The sequence below is a fragment of the Eptesicus fuscus genome, chromosome 20, assembly GCF_027574615.1.
Source record: "Eptesicus fuscus isolate TK198812 chromosome 20, DD_ASM_mEF_20220401, whole genome shotgun sequence".
Taxonomy (NCBI): domain Eukaryota; kingdom Metazoa; phylum Chordata; class Mammalia; order Chiroptera; family Vespertilionidae; genus Eptesicus; species Eptesicus fuscus.
In genome coordinates, this window is record NC_072492.1 from 18621532 (window position 1) to 18635056 (window position 13525).

The 13525-nt window shown below is 45.3% G+C and overlaps 1 protein-coding gene across 1 annotated transcript; it reads right to left on the reverse strand.

The window, feature by feature from the left end:
* Positions 1–732: 732 nt before the first annotated feature.
* CRYBA1 (crystallin beta A1) lies at positions 733–6077 on the reverse strand. Its single transcript, XM_028154967.2, has 5 exons — positions 6021–6077; positions 4676–4794; positions 3049–3190; positions 1308–1450; positions 733–880 (listed from the first exon to the last, which is right to left on the reverse strand). Exons 1-5 carry the CDS (start codon positions 6063–6065, stop codon positions 733–735), a joined length of 597 nt encoding a protein of 198 aa, XP_028010768.2. The 5' UTR covers positions 6066–6077.
* Between the last annotated feature and the right edge of the window lie 7448 nt (positions 6078–13525).

A 13525-nucleotide genomic window follows, 5' to 3' on the forward strand; every position in this document is an offset into this window, starting at 1 on the left:
ATGATACATTTCCAAAGGGTGAAATGTACAAATTTAAGTCTTAAATGTACTGTGGTCATATGTCATGGCATTTTAAAAAAATCATCCAGATTATTAAGGTGCTTAAAAAATGACATGTTTATTGAAAAATCAGCTGTGAGGACAGCTGTCCTGCCTTTTTGCATGATATTGAGCCTTCAAGTACGAAACCAAAATTGAGCTAAGCAATTAAGCAACCAAAATAAGTTGCCAAGACGGGATTTATTCATAACTTTATGTAGAAATATATGCTAATGCATATTTAAGAAAATTTTCTAAGTTTGTTTAGCATTGATTTGTCACTAAGTTGGAAAAAAATGCTGACATCAACATTATTAGGGTAGGGGATGAGGAGAAAATATGCAGAAACATTTACCAAAAAGTGTGTCTGTCACTGCATAGACTGGTACGTTTGGATTATATGCTTTAATGTTATTTGACATGGGGAATGATTGTGGTTGGGCTGGTAAGTGACTCCCAAGGACACAGAAGGAAATCAGGGTTTTTATTGAAACTTGTTTGTAAAAATTTGCAGCCATTTAAGTGTGATTTATATAAAGGATGCTAGTGAATGCAGTCTTTTTTTTAAATGACATTTATTGTGTATTTCAGCAGCTAACATTTGTAAGCAGTGTCTGAGCAGAACATAAAGCTCATTCTAGATTGCTTAGCAAGATCTCATGCTTGAGGAATTCTCTTGGAGCTTTTAATCCACTACTGTTGGATACGGCGAATCGATTGAATCTGGGAAGTCTGGGCATGAGAGCCCCACTCTCTCCAGTGTTTATAGTCTCCTCCATGATGGTCACATTCCAAGATATACTGGTAGCCACGGTATCCAGGATACTGGTAGCAAACCCAGCTACAAAATCCAAAAGCACATTGGCCTATTAAAACCTAGTTAGGAACTGGTCAATACTCCAAAATAGCCTCTTTCCTCAACACATTGGTATGGAATACTTTTAGGCTTAGAAAATGTGTCAGGCACCATTTGTAAGTAATGGCTATACTTAATTAAAAATAAACCTTGATCATGAAAAAAGGTATGAGTAGTCAACAGAAATGATTCCATAGACTCTAGGGGAGTCTCAGGGAAAGAGAAAAACTGACCAAGATTGGTACCAAGATTTTGAGGTTCAAAATTACAAATAACTAGACTGTTACAGCCATACCAATATGATGCTAATATATGAAATTTGATAAGACGATCGTTGCTATATTAATAGTCGCAAAATTTACAGCTGCAAGAGTTACTTTGAAATGTGCTCCAACACTGTTTCTGCACTTACGCCCCACATTGTGTCTTCATGGAACCAACTTCGTTGTTGAACCAACCCATGGCTTGCAAGGAAGGGTAATCATCACAGATCTCCCATTGGCGTCCCATAAAGTTTTCTTTCTCAAAGATGGTAATTTTGGACTCCTTATGATTCTGTAATCCAGAAATTTTTTTTAAAGTTAGTACCAGTGTTATGACTATCTTAATTTTGTAATTACCATATTTTTCAAAATCAAAACACTCCTGGTTTACAGAAGTACATGTTCATTGAGGTAAAAATACTTCAGGCAATTTTTTATAAGAAAAAAATTTACCCATAATCCTGTTTAATACCATAATATTTGAAATGTACACATAACTGGTACTATACTTTGAAACAACAAAAGACTAATGAAAATATAACCGCAGGAAAAAATACTTGCAACACACAGCCAACCAAGGGATTAATATTCACTAATGTGGAAAAAGATCTCACAAATTAATAGGGAAAGTAAATGTGTGTGTGCGTGGTGTTGGAAATAATCTAAAAGTCAGGTAGGGGATGTGAATACAAGCATTTCTTAATGCAAAGACTAACCTGTATGAAATACAAAAACAGCCAAAATTAGCTCTGGTGATAGAACGTGGGGAGGAGCAATTGATTGGAAAGGGACACCGGGAACTTTATGGGGTGATGGAATTGTTTTATATTTGAGTAGGGTATTGGTTACTTGGGTGTACATATTTTTTAGAACTCACCAGAGTATACACTTAGGAAAAATGCAGAGTTAAAGTGAGATGCAAACATCCAGATAAGGCAGTATATTTTAGATCTATAACTTTGGGTTGCCGTCTTTACTACTTGAATTTCAGTAGGATTATATATATTATTGAAGTCAAAGAGGAAGGTAGGAAGAGAGAAACATCAATGATGAGAGAGAATCACCGATGGGCTGCCTCCTGCACGCCCCCTACTGGGGATCAAGCCCACAACCTGGGCATGTGCCCTTGACCGGAATCGAACCTGGGACCCCTCAGTCTGCAGGCCCACGCTCCATCCACTGAGCCAAACCAGCCAGGGCTTCATTCAGTAGGATTTTAAACTAAGGTGAGATCATTAACTAAAATCATGAGAAAAAAATCACATGATATAGACAAATATTTGGAAAGGTTGTAGCCCAGCCTCACTCTTCCCAATATAAGGATCATTTTCAACAAACAGTTGAAGATCATCCTGCGTCTACTTGAACTCCCAAAGACTGGGAAGTATCCTAGACTGATGGCAGCATTGAATAATGCTTAGTATTAGAAACCAGAAGGTTATGAATCAAAGATAAAAGACACTGGAAAACTTACCTGTTTCTTCAGTTATCCCACTTATTGAAAAGTTACTTCAGTACCTCCCCGTTTCTGGGTAAAATGTTACACAGACTGAATTTTAACTGGCTAAGCATTTACTTTTTTACTGTAAGGCTCTCACTTAGTACCCCATTGCACTTTTTGAAGATCTGGGCTCTTGAGTATCCACTTCCTACCACCTATAAATAGGAAGGCATTTACTTTTAGCTTAATGAAATTATTATCTAGTAAATAAAAATCAAATGGCAAACTTAGAACAGAGAGACCAGTGTATTTCTTCTCTTTTTTACTTTTCTCTTTCTTCCTGCCACAATTCAGCATAACTGATGAGAAGTAACCTGTTTGTCAGTCCATATGCACTCTCTCTTGCCCCATACCCCACAGGCACAGAAGTAAAAATTTCAGAGACTCACAGCTGAACAGATGGGGCGGAAGGACATGAGGCGCTCAATGTGGTAGGCATTACTCCCACTCCAGGCATCCCAGCGAGGGTATTCTCCTCTCTCCAGGATAAACTGTTGCCCACAGAAGCTGGTATGCTCATAACCAATCCAGCTGCGTGAGACAATTAGTGGCATTTGCTCCTGTTCAGAGTCTACGTGGCCTCCGGGAGAAGGCATTTTTGTTTTAGATGTTAATAGTGGAGTAAAATATCAAGCCAATTCTAACAAAGCCATACAAAAGAATACATTTATCACATACTAGTAAGGTGGGAAATGAGCTGGCAGCCACACGAAGCAGGTTTATAAATGTAACCTTTATTTTGGGATTATCCACTGAAAGGGTCTACTTCACTAGCCTGAGTAATGTGTATTAGCAAAGTCAGTCTAAAGTTATATTTCCTCTCTCTCCTAGTTGCCTTATTCTCTACTTGGAGCTCCAGGTTCAGATAAAGTGACTGACTATTGCTTTGGCTCCAGCTAAACCTATTGGCTTCTTCCTAAGGAAGCCAAGGGTTGAATAGGCAACTGATGGATTACAGTCTCTTGTTTCCTTGTCACTCTGTGGGTTCTTTCTCCTGCTGTTGCATACCTGTACCTTATTTATAAGACCCCTCAGATCACATTTTCACAACCAGGCTTCCGTTACTGACAATACCTTAAAGTATTATTCCTTTTAAGAAGTTAAAAAGCTCAATTTTGGTGGTGAGCAACTGCCTAGGGCCTAAGTACGAATGAGAGTCCTTATGTGTTTTCAAGCTGATGATAAAGGCCTCGACTATCCTGCCAAGAGTCAGAAGACAAAACAAGAGGTCTTCCCCACCGAAGAGATTAACCATCAACCAGAAACTCCTGGACGACTAAATATAAACCAACATGACTCTCTAGTGCTGTGGTTGAGTTCTTTTTTACACAGAGAAATTAGTGATGTCTGCTCTTACTCTGGGACATACAGGAGGGGAATTGGTTGTAAAGAGGCTGCAACTTGGCTGTTTTCTCTCTATTTTCTGCAGGCAAGAAAAACTCAAGGGTCCTGGGGCTGTTGTAAAAGGAATCCTAGGTAGCAGCCTACGGGGTCCAGAAGCATAGATCTGAGTACTGTCACTGCCCCAACCCATGATATCTATTTCTTTTCTTTTCTTTCTTTCTTTTCTTTCTTTTTTGTTTTTTGTTTTGTTAATCCTCACCCAACGATATTTTTCCACTGATTTTTAGAGAGAGAAGAAGGGAGGGGGAGAGACAGAGAGAAACATTGATGTGAGAGAGACATATCGATGGTTGCCTTCCACACGCACTCCCGACCAGGGATGGAGCCTGCCACCCAGGTATGTGCCCTTGACTGGAACAAACCCTCCCTTCAGTCCATAGGCTGATGCTCTATCCACTGAGCCAAACCGGCTAGGGCTATATATTTCTTTAATACCCCACAAATCTAGTACCAAGCCACTAAGAACCTCATGTACCTTCTAGCTTTGAGTCACTAAATTACACATGTGAAGTCTGGGGGAACATTTTCCTTCCCCAATTCCCACCTTTATGGCCCCAAGTCTTAGGGGACTGGCAATAAGGGGCCTGAGGTTCTGCTGAGGTCCATACTCACGCGCCACATTCCACCTTGAGAGATCGGATATTATCAAAACTGCGCTCAGAGACATTTGGGCAGGGGCTAGTGAATTCCATCCTCTTGCCCTGGAAGTTCTCCTGGTCATAGATGGTTATCTGAAATGAGATTGAATGGAAAAGAGAGATAGAATGTGGTACATCAGGAAAAACAGAGTCCCTGGTCAACAGTGTAGCTTATGTGTGACCCTGTGTTTTCTATCACTAGCCTTAGCCCAGGATGCCGGATGAGGTCTCTTTCACTGTAGACAGGATAGGAAGGTGTTGGAATTAGTGCCACTAGTTGGTGGTGTTCACATGCCCAGGATAAGGTTAAGGTGTGGGGGATTGGTTTATGATAGGAATTAGAGGCCCGGTACACACTTGGGGGGGGGGTCCCTCAGCCCAGCCTGCACCCTCTTGCAGTCTGGGAGCACTCGGGGGATGTCCAACTGATGGCTTAAGCCGGCAGTCAGACATCCTTAGCACTGCTGCGGAGGCGGGAGAGGCTCCCGCCACCACCACTGTGCTAGCCAGCCGTGAACCCGGCTTCTGGCTGAGCAGCGCTCCCCCTGTGGGAGAGCACTGACCACCAGGGGGCAGACGCTCAACGTGGGAGCTTCCCCCTGGTGGTCAGTGCGCGTCATAGCGACTGGTCGTTCCACCGTTTGCATATTAGCCTTTTATTAATAGGATGGTCTGTTAGGAACAATAGCTGGCCCAGTAGACAGACCAAGAACTCAAGGACTCTTATTCACTATGCTTCCTGCATAATTGTGGCCCAGGGGCCAGGATTCTAGGAGGCCCAGGGGCTCCCTGTGAATTATTACTTAGGTTCTCCAGCCTAACGTGCTATAGAAACCTAAGGTATAGAGAAAGAGTTGTAATGAACCCTTTCCATGCCTTGAATGAGAATTCTTAAACCTGGCTAGAGGGCAACTAACTCCCAAAGCTGTGAACTGGCCTTCAAGTTGATCCAATGAAGAGGGTAGAGGGTCAGACTGAGAATCAGCCGCTTCAGGTAATAGTTACAACCAAGTTCAGGATGAGAGTCAGAAGACCTGGGTCCTATTACTTATTTTTGATCCGGTGGCAAATCTCTCCTTTCTGGGCTCTCAGTTTCTCCAGGGCATCATTTACTCTGGGCTGCTCAACTTTAAGATGATTTTAGCGGCACAGAGAGGAGTTCAACTAGAAAACTAGGTATTATCTCCCACCCATCGTGGGCTTCCAGGGTCATCCTTCTGTCCAAATGGGACATCCTAAAAGATCCTTCCTGAAGAAGCATCTGGACCTTGGTTGGACCTTCCCCTGAGAACTTTTCCATGTGGTGGGGGAGGGCTTACCTTCCATGGCCCCACGGACCCTGGCATGGGATTGGTTTGAGCCATTTTGGTGGGTGGAAGGGTTCCTGGAAGACAGAACACACACCAATGACATGGCCTCTGGGATGGAGACGAGGTGATGGAGCAGAGCGGAGAGTAAAGGAGGCTTGAAGTCCAGCAGGAAGACTTTGGTTGGGATTCTGGCTCTGCTTCTCACTGGTTGAGTCTGTTGTCTTCCATCAGTAAAGCTTCCATGGCAGAGTTATTGTAAGGGTAGGAAGCAATAATGCAGGTAAAGCATGGCACAGGCATCGTGACCTCTTGATAAATGTAGCTCTTGTTCGCTTGCCAGCCTCCAGGTACCCCCTACAGGTGGCAGCATTGCCTCAGGCTCACACCCTAATGTAAACTTGGCAACCGTCTAGTCCAGATCCCTCATATTACCAGTGTGTGGGCTCGCCCTCACCTAGCTCTTCACAGCCCTCAAACTGACTGGCTGGGCATGGCCATGCTCCCATTCCCCCCCTACTTCTCTGCCTCTCACCATGCCCAGCTCCTCAGAGAGACTTGGCTGCTTTCCCCAGCCTGCAGCGGCTTGCTTTCTTCCCTGATTTCCAGCTCTCGTCACAGTACCGATCTGTGTTCCTAGTGACTATGTCCTGGAGAACATCTCAGTGGAGGGCCTGGGTCTCCTGAGTGAAAGTTGCAGCACCAAGCGGAGTCCACGTTGGGGCGTTGGGAGGTTGCGGGGCTGGGGGCACGGGTGCCATTGAAAAAAAGCTTATTGAAGGAAAGTGAGGAAGAAAAGAGGACAATAATAGCTAACACCTAATAATGGCTCACGGTGCCAGGCCCTGTCCTAAATGCTCTACAATCTACATGCATTAAAACATGCAATCTCCACAACCAGCCTGTGAGGTATGGACTATCATGATCCCCATTTTACAGATGAGGATACTGAGTCTCACAGAGATTAGGTAGACAGAAAAGATGGTAGGAAGAATAAAGAAGGGAAGGATAAGGAGGGAGAAAAAGGGGAGGGAGGGACGGAGGGAGGGAAGGAAGAAAGAAGACAGGCAGCTGTGCGTCCGGGTTCTTGACTCAGAACAGCCGTTCATGGCCCTTCCCTCCGTCTAGGATCGGGCCCAGGGACTGATGCATGCCAATTTTGTGATATATCTTTCCGTTCTGAACTTCTGAATAAGCATTTCCAAGCTCCTGCCCCCTATACGTTCTCCCTATGGCCTAGGAGCCTGTCATTTGTCGCAGCCCCATGCCCCCTCCCAGCTGTGATGGCTTGGGTAGTGACTTTTGCCTTATTAGTGACTCCTTTTGGGGTGGCAAGAGAAGGCTGCCTCCCTGCAGAGCTCCCCACTCTTCCCCAGCCGTCCTAGGAGGCTCTGACCACACGGCATGAAAACGAGGTCCCCTCCTGGGCACGTGTCCGCAGGAGAAAGGAAGGAAGGGCCAGAGCATCCCTCAGGCCTTCACTCACCCAGCTCTCGAAGCACAGCCTGGGTCTCCCGTGGCGCCCCTTTCTCCGGGCCCTGCTCTTATAGCCCTGAAGGCTGGCGGCCTCTGCCCGGTCAGCACTCCTCTTTCCCTCTGCTTTGTTCTCCCTGATCCCCGGAGCTTTGGTGGCTCAGCCTGCTGGGCAGGCATCCCTCAGGCCTTTGTTAAAACTCGGGAAACAGAAATCCAGAGAGGCCCCACTGCTGTGGGCGAGGCTGGCGGCAGTGGCTGCTGTGGTCTCGATCCCAAAGCAGCTGGGAGGAGGGTGCTTGTCCCCTGCCCTTCTCCTGACTCCTCGCGCCACCCCAGGCCCTTCCTAAGACCACGTGTCCTCTCCAGCACATCAAAATGCGCCTCACTTCCCAGATAGGAAATGCAGTTTTAGTCTTTGTGGTTAAAAAATGTGAAGGATTTTAATTCTGAACTTTATTAAGAAAAAAAATGGTTCACTCTGTTCTTGGGAATCTTTTTTTGTATACTATATATTTATATATAAATATGTAAGAGTTACTAGTGAATTCAATTACGGTTGACTAGTAGGCATGCCTCTCTGTAGCTATTTTATTAAACATTCATTTTCGTTTTGCAATCTTCTTTTAAAAATTTGGAGCTTATACATCTTTTTAGGTTTTCTTTTTTTAAAATATATTTTATTGATTTTTTACAGAGAGGAAGGGAAAGGGAGAGAGAGTTAGAAACATCGATGAGAGAGAAACATCGATTAGCTGCCTCCTGCACACCCCCCACTGGGGATGTGCCCGCAACCAAGGTACATGCCCTTGACTGGAATCAAACCTGGGACCTTTCAGTTCACAGGCCGACGCTCTATCCACTGAGCCAAACCGGTTAGGGCATCTTTTTAGATTTTTAATATACTGCTTTAGGCCCGTGGCAGTCTCACAGGCCCAAGGTGCTATAGTAAGTACCCTAATGGGGAAAAAGATTTCGCTCAGGAAGGTCAGAACAATTGAGGAGGGTAGTGTAGGGGATTCATGGGCTTCCCCAGGAGCCCTGAAGGGGAGAACATATAGTTTAAGCATCTCAGCTACTGTGAGAAGTAGGGGTGAGGTGGAGTGGAGCCCAGCAGATGTAGGTTCAAATCCCAGCTCCTGTCTGGGTGGCTTCAGGCAAGTCACTCAGCCTCTCTCAACTCCAAAAAAGGAGATAATATGTGCCCGATACATTGCTGGTTTATTCTTACTTATTATCCTCCCCTCTTCCTGGTGACAGATACTGTAGAAAACCTGATTGGAGAAAGGAAACCCTTCCCAGCATAGTTCTCCTAATCCCTCTGCCAGCACTTCAGCCTGTGACTCAAGGTTCATCAGAGTCCCCTATTCTCAGAACCAAAACGCAGGGGGCAAGTTCTGGTATGTACACAAGTATTTGTAGATTTGGGCAGAATATTCCAAGGGGACAGGCCTGATGCTAAGCACGATGCACTACGCCAGGATGTCTTTGCTGCTAAATAAGTTGGTGATGTCTGGATCAATGGCTGGCAAGGGACAGAGTCGCATTGGGGGTGATCACGCAGTCTGTGATTGGCTGGGGGCTGCACAGGGCTTAAGGCATCAGGGTCCAAGGCTGGTGGTTCTTCCTCACCTTTTCTTCTCTTCCTCCACAGAATTGGGGTCTTCGAGAAACACTTATTTGGTCATTCTTTCATTCCCTAAACCTGGCCTGGCTTAGGCACTCCCGCAATGTGCTCTCACGGAACTCTGTATTCCTCCAATTATCGCATTGATCATGCTGTAGAAATTCCTTAAGAAGCTAGAAATATTGGGCTCCAAGGAGGGGAACGGAGGCACTTGGGGCTCAGATATAGAACAGAACTTTTCACTATATATCTTTCTGTACTTTCTGGGTTTTGAACAATGTGAACGTATTTTCTAGCAAAAACGATTAAAGGTATTCTTGAAAATAAAGAAACTGATTGCTCAGTTCTCTGCTTCTTTCATGAGACTTCAAGCAGGGGCTTCATCTGTCTCGTTCATCACCATCTGCAGCTCTGGGCATGACTCCTAGCTCAATTAAACCTTACCTGAGGATATGTTTTTATTAATTTTAGAGAGAGAGGAAGGAAAGGAGGGAGGGAGAGAGAGAGAGAGATGAGAGAGAAACATCGATCGGTTGCCTCCTGTATGTGCCCCGACAGGGGATTGAACCTGCAGCCTAAGTATGTGCCCTGAGCAGGAATTGAACCTGCCTTGGTGCACGAGATGACACTCCAATCAACTGAGCCACCCAACCTGGACAATAAATATGTCTTGAATAATTTAATCCATGGTGGGTTTTGTGACTCTATAGACACAGAGGTAATCATGATATGGCCATACTGACTTTAAAATATATATATTTCAGAGAGGAAGGGGGAGGGGGAGAGAGAGAAACATCAATGATGAGAGAGAATCATTGACTGGCTGCCTCCTGCACGCCCTACACTGGGGATCGAGCTTGCAACCTGGGCATGTGCCCTGACTAGGAATTGAACCCTGACTACCTAGTTCATAGGTCAATGCTCAATCACTGAGCCACCGTGGCTGGGCCCTGAATATATTTTATTGATTTTTTTACGGAGAGGAAGGGAGAGGGATAGAGAATTAGAAACATCAATGAGAGAGAAACATCAATCAGCTGCCTCCTGCACACCCCCTACTGGGGATGTGCCTGCAACCAAGGTACATGCCCTTGACCAGAATCGAACCTGGGACCCTTCAGTCCGCAGGCCGAAGCTCTATCCACTGAGCCAAACCAGTTAGGGCTAATTCGGGAGCTTTATACCCTACTGAAGAGTTAGTACAGTGAAGACTGTTTAAGCCAATAGAACAGTGGAGCTTTTTAATGTTTGATTGAAAAGACCAAACACACATGCACAAAACTATTGTGTGTGTATATGGGGGGTTGAAGTTACTGTGCAAACGATTTGCCAATATCCACCAAATATTGCTGAAGTCATACACAGCCCCAGCCTGTCTTCTCTCCACTTCCCTCAATTACCTTAAATCCGTGGAGGATGGAAAAGGATGACCAGATCTCCCACGCTAACCATGATGTTTTGCAAATATTACCTCAATATGGTTTTTAACCAAGTTCTGGAGGATTCCCCCTCTGACATTGCCTGGAACTGTTGCTTCACCTGCTCATGTTGGTTACCTCCAGCCCCCACCACCGTCTCTTCCCAGGAAAGTCAGGACACAGCCACCCCAGGAGTGGGAATGAAGGGAGCCACCACCTTGTAATCCTTTCTCCCAAGCTGGGTTTGGATCTCTCCTGTTTATCCAGAATAACAATAACTGCAGCTTACTGAGCATTTACTATGAACCGGATGGTGCCTCTTTTATCTTCACAACAACTCCATAAAGTAGATCATTATAACACCCATTTTACGGATGAGTAAACGGAGGTTCTGAGGGGCCAAGTTCTGGGCCAGGAAACCCAGTGGGGACTTGAATGCATGTACATGTGACTCAAAGCCCATATTCTTTCCTCCGGGCACCCCTGTCCCTCTGACATAAAGTAGGATGATAATACCTACCTGACCCACTGACATCAGATGAAGGGAGATAAAGGTATTTAGGGCAGCATTAGGTACCCAGGTAGAGCTCAGGAAATGGTAACTACAGTAGTAATTGTCCAAATCAGATCTCATCTTCCTCCAGATTTTCATAGACACAAGTGGGAGCAAGCGGCAAAAACTTTGGAAAAATTATCAGATTAAAAAGTGTTTTCTTTGAATTTGGAAAAGACCACATTCGTTCCGTTTTTCTTTGTTTCCAGTATTTTTCTTTATTAAGTCTTAGCAGTGCATTCTGTCCGTCTAATTTTCCAAAGCGCATCGGGGACGTGGATTTTTGAACCCTGTTCTCAGTGCACACACTCATTGCACAAGCAGGTGGGGCAGCTGGGTGTCCATGGGATGGGCTGTTAGACTTGGAGATGAACGAGATGACTTTTGAAATGTAACATGATCGGTTTGAACCTCGGGCTCCTCAACACTAGGTTCCATGTCAAGCCTGGTGGATACTCAGAACGTTATGGATGGATGGAATGCCCTGGCCTTGCCTCTGGGCCCAGGGAGCCTCACAGGATGAGGCTCAGTGTGGGAGGGTGAGGTCATGGGGCCAGGACAGCCGCTGGACTCAGCACTTTGTGGCAAGAGCAGAATGAGGCTGACCAGGCGGCTGAGCAGCACTTCTGTTGTTTGGGGATCAGCAGGGTGGGTACAAAGCAAAGGGCCTTGTCAGCATTCAGCCACACCTACCTCCCCCCGGAGGGGCTGCTCCTGGGGGACCTTTATGGCCCTGTCCCTTGCTGCCCTTTTAAACAAGCAAGAGAACCAGGGTTGGGGCTCCTGACGAGGCACAAGCACTGGGAGAGAAGCTGGGAGGCACGTTGAGCCTCCGGTTCTTTCCATGGTCACCCATTCCTCCGCCTCCAGGCGCAAACGGTGCCCACCTGCTTGGGGTGCTGTTGTGCTGAGACCAGCCTCCCTCGTTCCTCTGTATGTAACTGGCTTGAGGGCATTCCAACGCAATTCAATCCGATTTTCTTTCTTTTAAAGTATGTTTTATTGATTTCAGAGAGAGGAAGATAGAGGGGGAGAGAGAGATAGAAACATCAAGGATGAGAGAGAATCGTTGATCTGTTGCTTCCTGCAGCCCCCCGACTAGGGAATGAGCCAGAAACCCAGGCTTGTGCCCTGACTAGGAATTGAACTGGTTCATGGGTGGAGACTCAACCACTGAGCCACACCTATACCCTCCTCCACCTCCCCCCACCTTTTTTTTTAAACTGAATTTCTGGATACTGCGTTTCCTCTCAATTGGAACGCTTAGAAAAATAGGTACGAGGATGGAATTTACCCTATGGGTGATGTTCAGCTCACTCTCCCCACTACAGAGGAGCAGTCCAACTCTGTCTTATATAGAATGACCAGATTTAGCAAAGGAAAATACAGGACACGCAATTAAATTTGAATTCCGGATAAGCAGTGAATATTTTGTAGTGTAAATGGGTTCCAAACCTTTTTCTTCTTTTTTTTTTTTTTCCCCATCACCATTTATCCCTCCTATACTCTCCTCCACCTCCGCCCACCTTTTTTTTTTTAATAGAAAATAATCCTTATAGTAAAAAGTTATTTGGCATTCCGTGTTTTACCCGCCAACCGTAGTCTCCTCCCACCTTTGTCTAGCGTATTCTGTGATGCCCCTCTGCCAATCTGCTTCTCTTCTGTCCCCTGGAGATGACAGTGTAAAAAGTAACCATCTTCAGCCCTGGCTGGTTTGGCTCAGTGGATAGAGCATCAGCCTGTGGACCAAAGGGTCCCGGGTTCAATTCCGGCCAAGGGCTCAGTCCCCGGTGGGGGGCATGCAGGAGGCAGCCAATCCGTGATTCTCTCTCATCATGGATGTTTCTATCTCTATCCCTCTCCTTTCCTCTCTAAAATCAATAAAAATAATTTAAAAATTAAAAAAAAGGAACCATCTTCAGAAATCCTTCCCTGGCACACCCAGGCTCACTAGCCACCCACAGCATCCTATAACAAAGTGGAGAGTAGAAGAGAATCAATAGGTTTCTGAGTGTTTTCCCAAATCTTATTTAACCTGCCCCAAACCTGTAAGATGTGCTTAATGAACCCTCTTTTACAGACGCAGGGAGCTTATGTTACTTACCCAAGCTAGAAAGTAGCAGAGCCAGATGTCAAACTCAATTTTCTTTGGTACCAAAATCTGTATTCTTTACTGTGCTGTTTAGAGGAGGCCCTTACCCTTCACTGACTGTGTGAGCAAGTATGACTCCCAGGAGCAGCTGTAAATGCAACTTTGTTTTCATCTCCTCTGCCCCTCTTGTTCCCTCAGCGGGGCTGGTTTCTCTCCCTTGCCCTGGATGTAAACTTGGCAGTCCGTGATTGTTTTCTGTCCACTTCTAGGTAATACAAGTGGATGAGTGGGTGGTTACTTTAAATCACAAAAAGGCGGTCTCAATTTTCTTTCTTTTTTAAAAAATATATTTCA

Coding starts and splice junctions, on each gene's coding strand:
- CRYBA1 (XM_028154967.2), bottom strand. CDS start 6,065: ATGGCTCAAACCAATCCCATGCCAGGGTCCGTGGGGCCATGGAAG. Junction 3,191..4,675: donor CTCAAGGTGGAATGTGGCGC/GTGAGTATGGAC, acceptor TGTCTCACGCAG/CTGGATTGGTTATGAGCATA. Junction 881..1,307: donor ATGAAGACACAATGTGGGGC/GTAAGTGCAGAA, acceptor TGGATTTTGTAG/CTGGGTTTGCTACCAGTATC.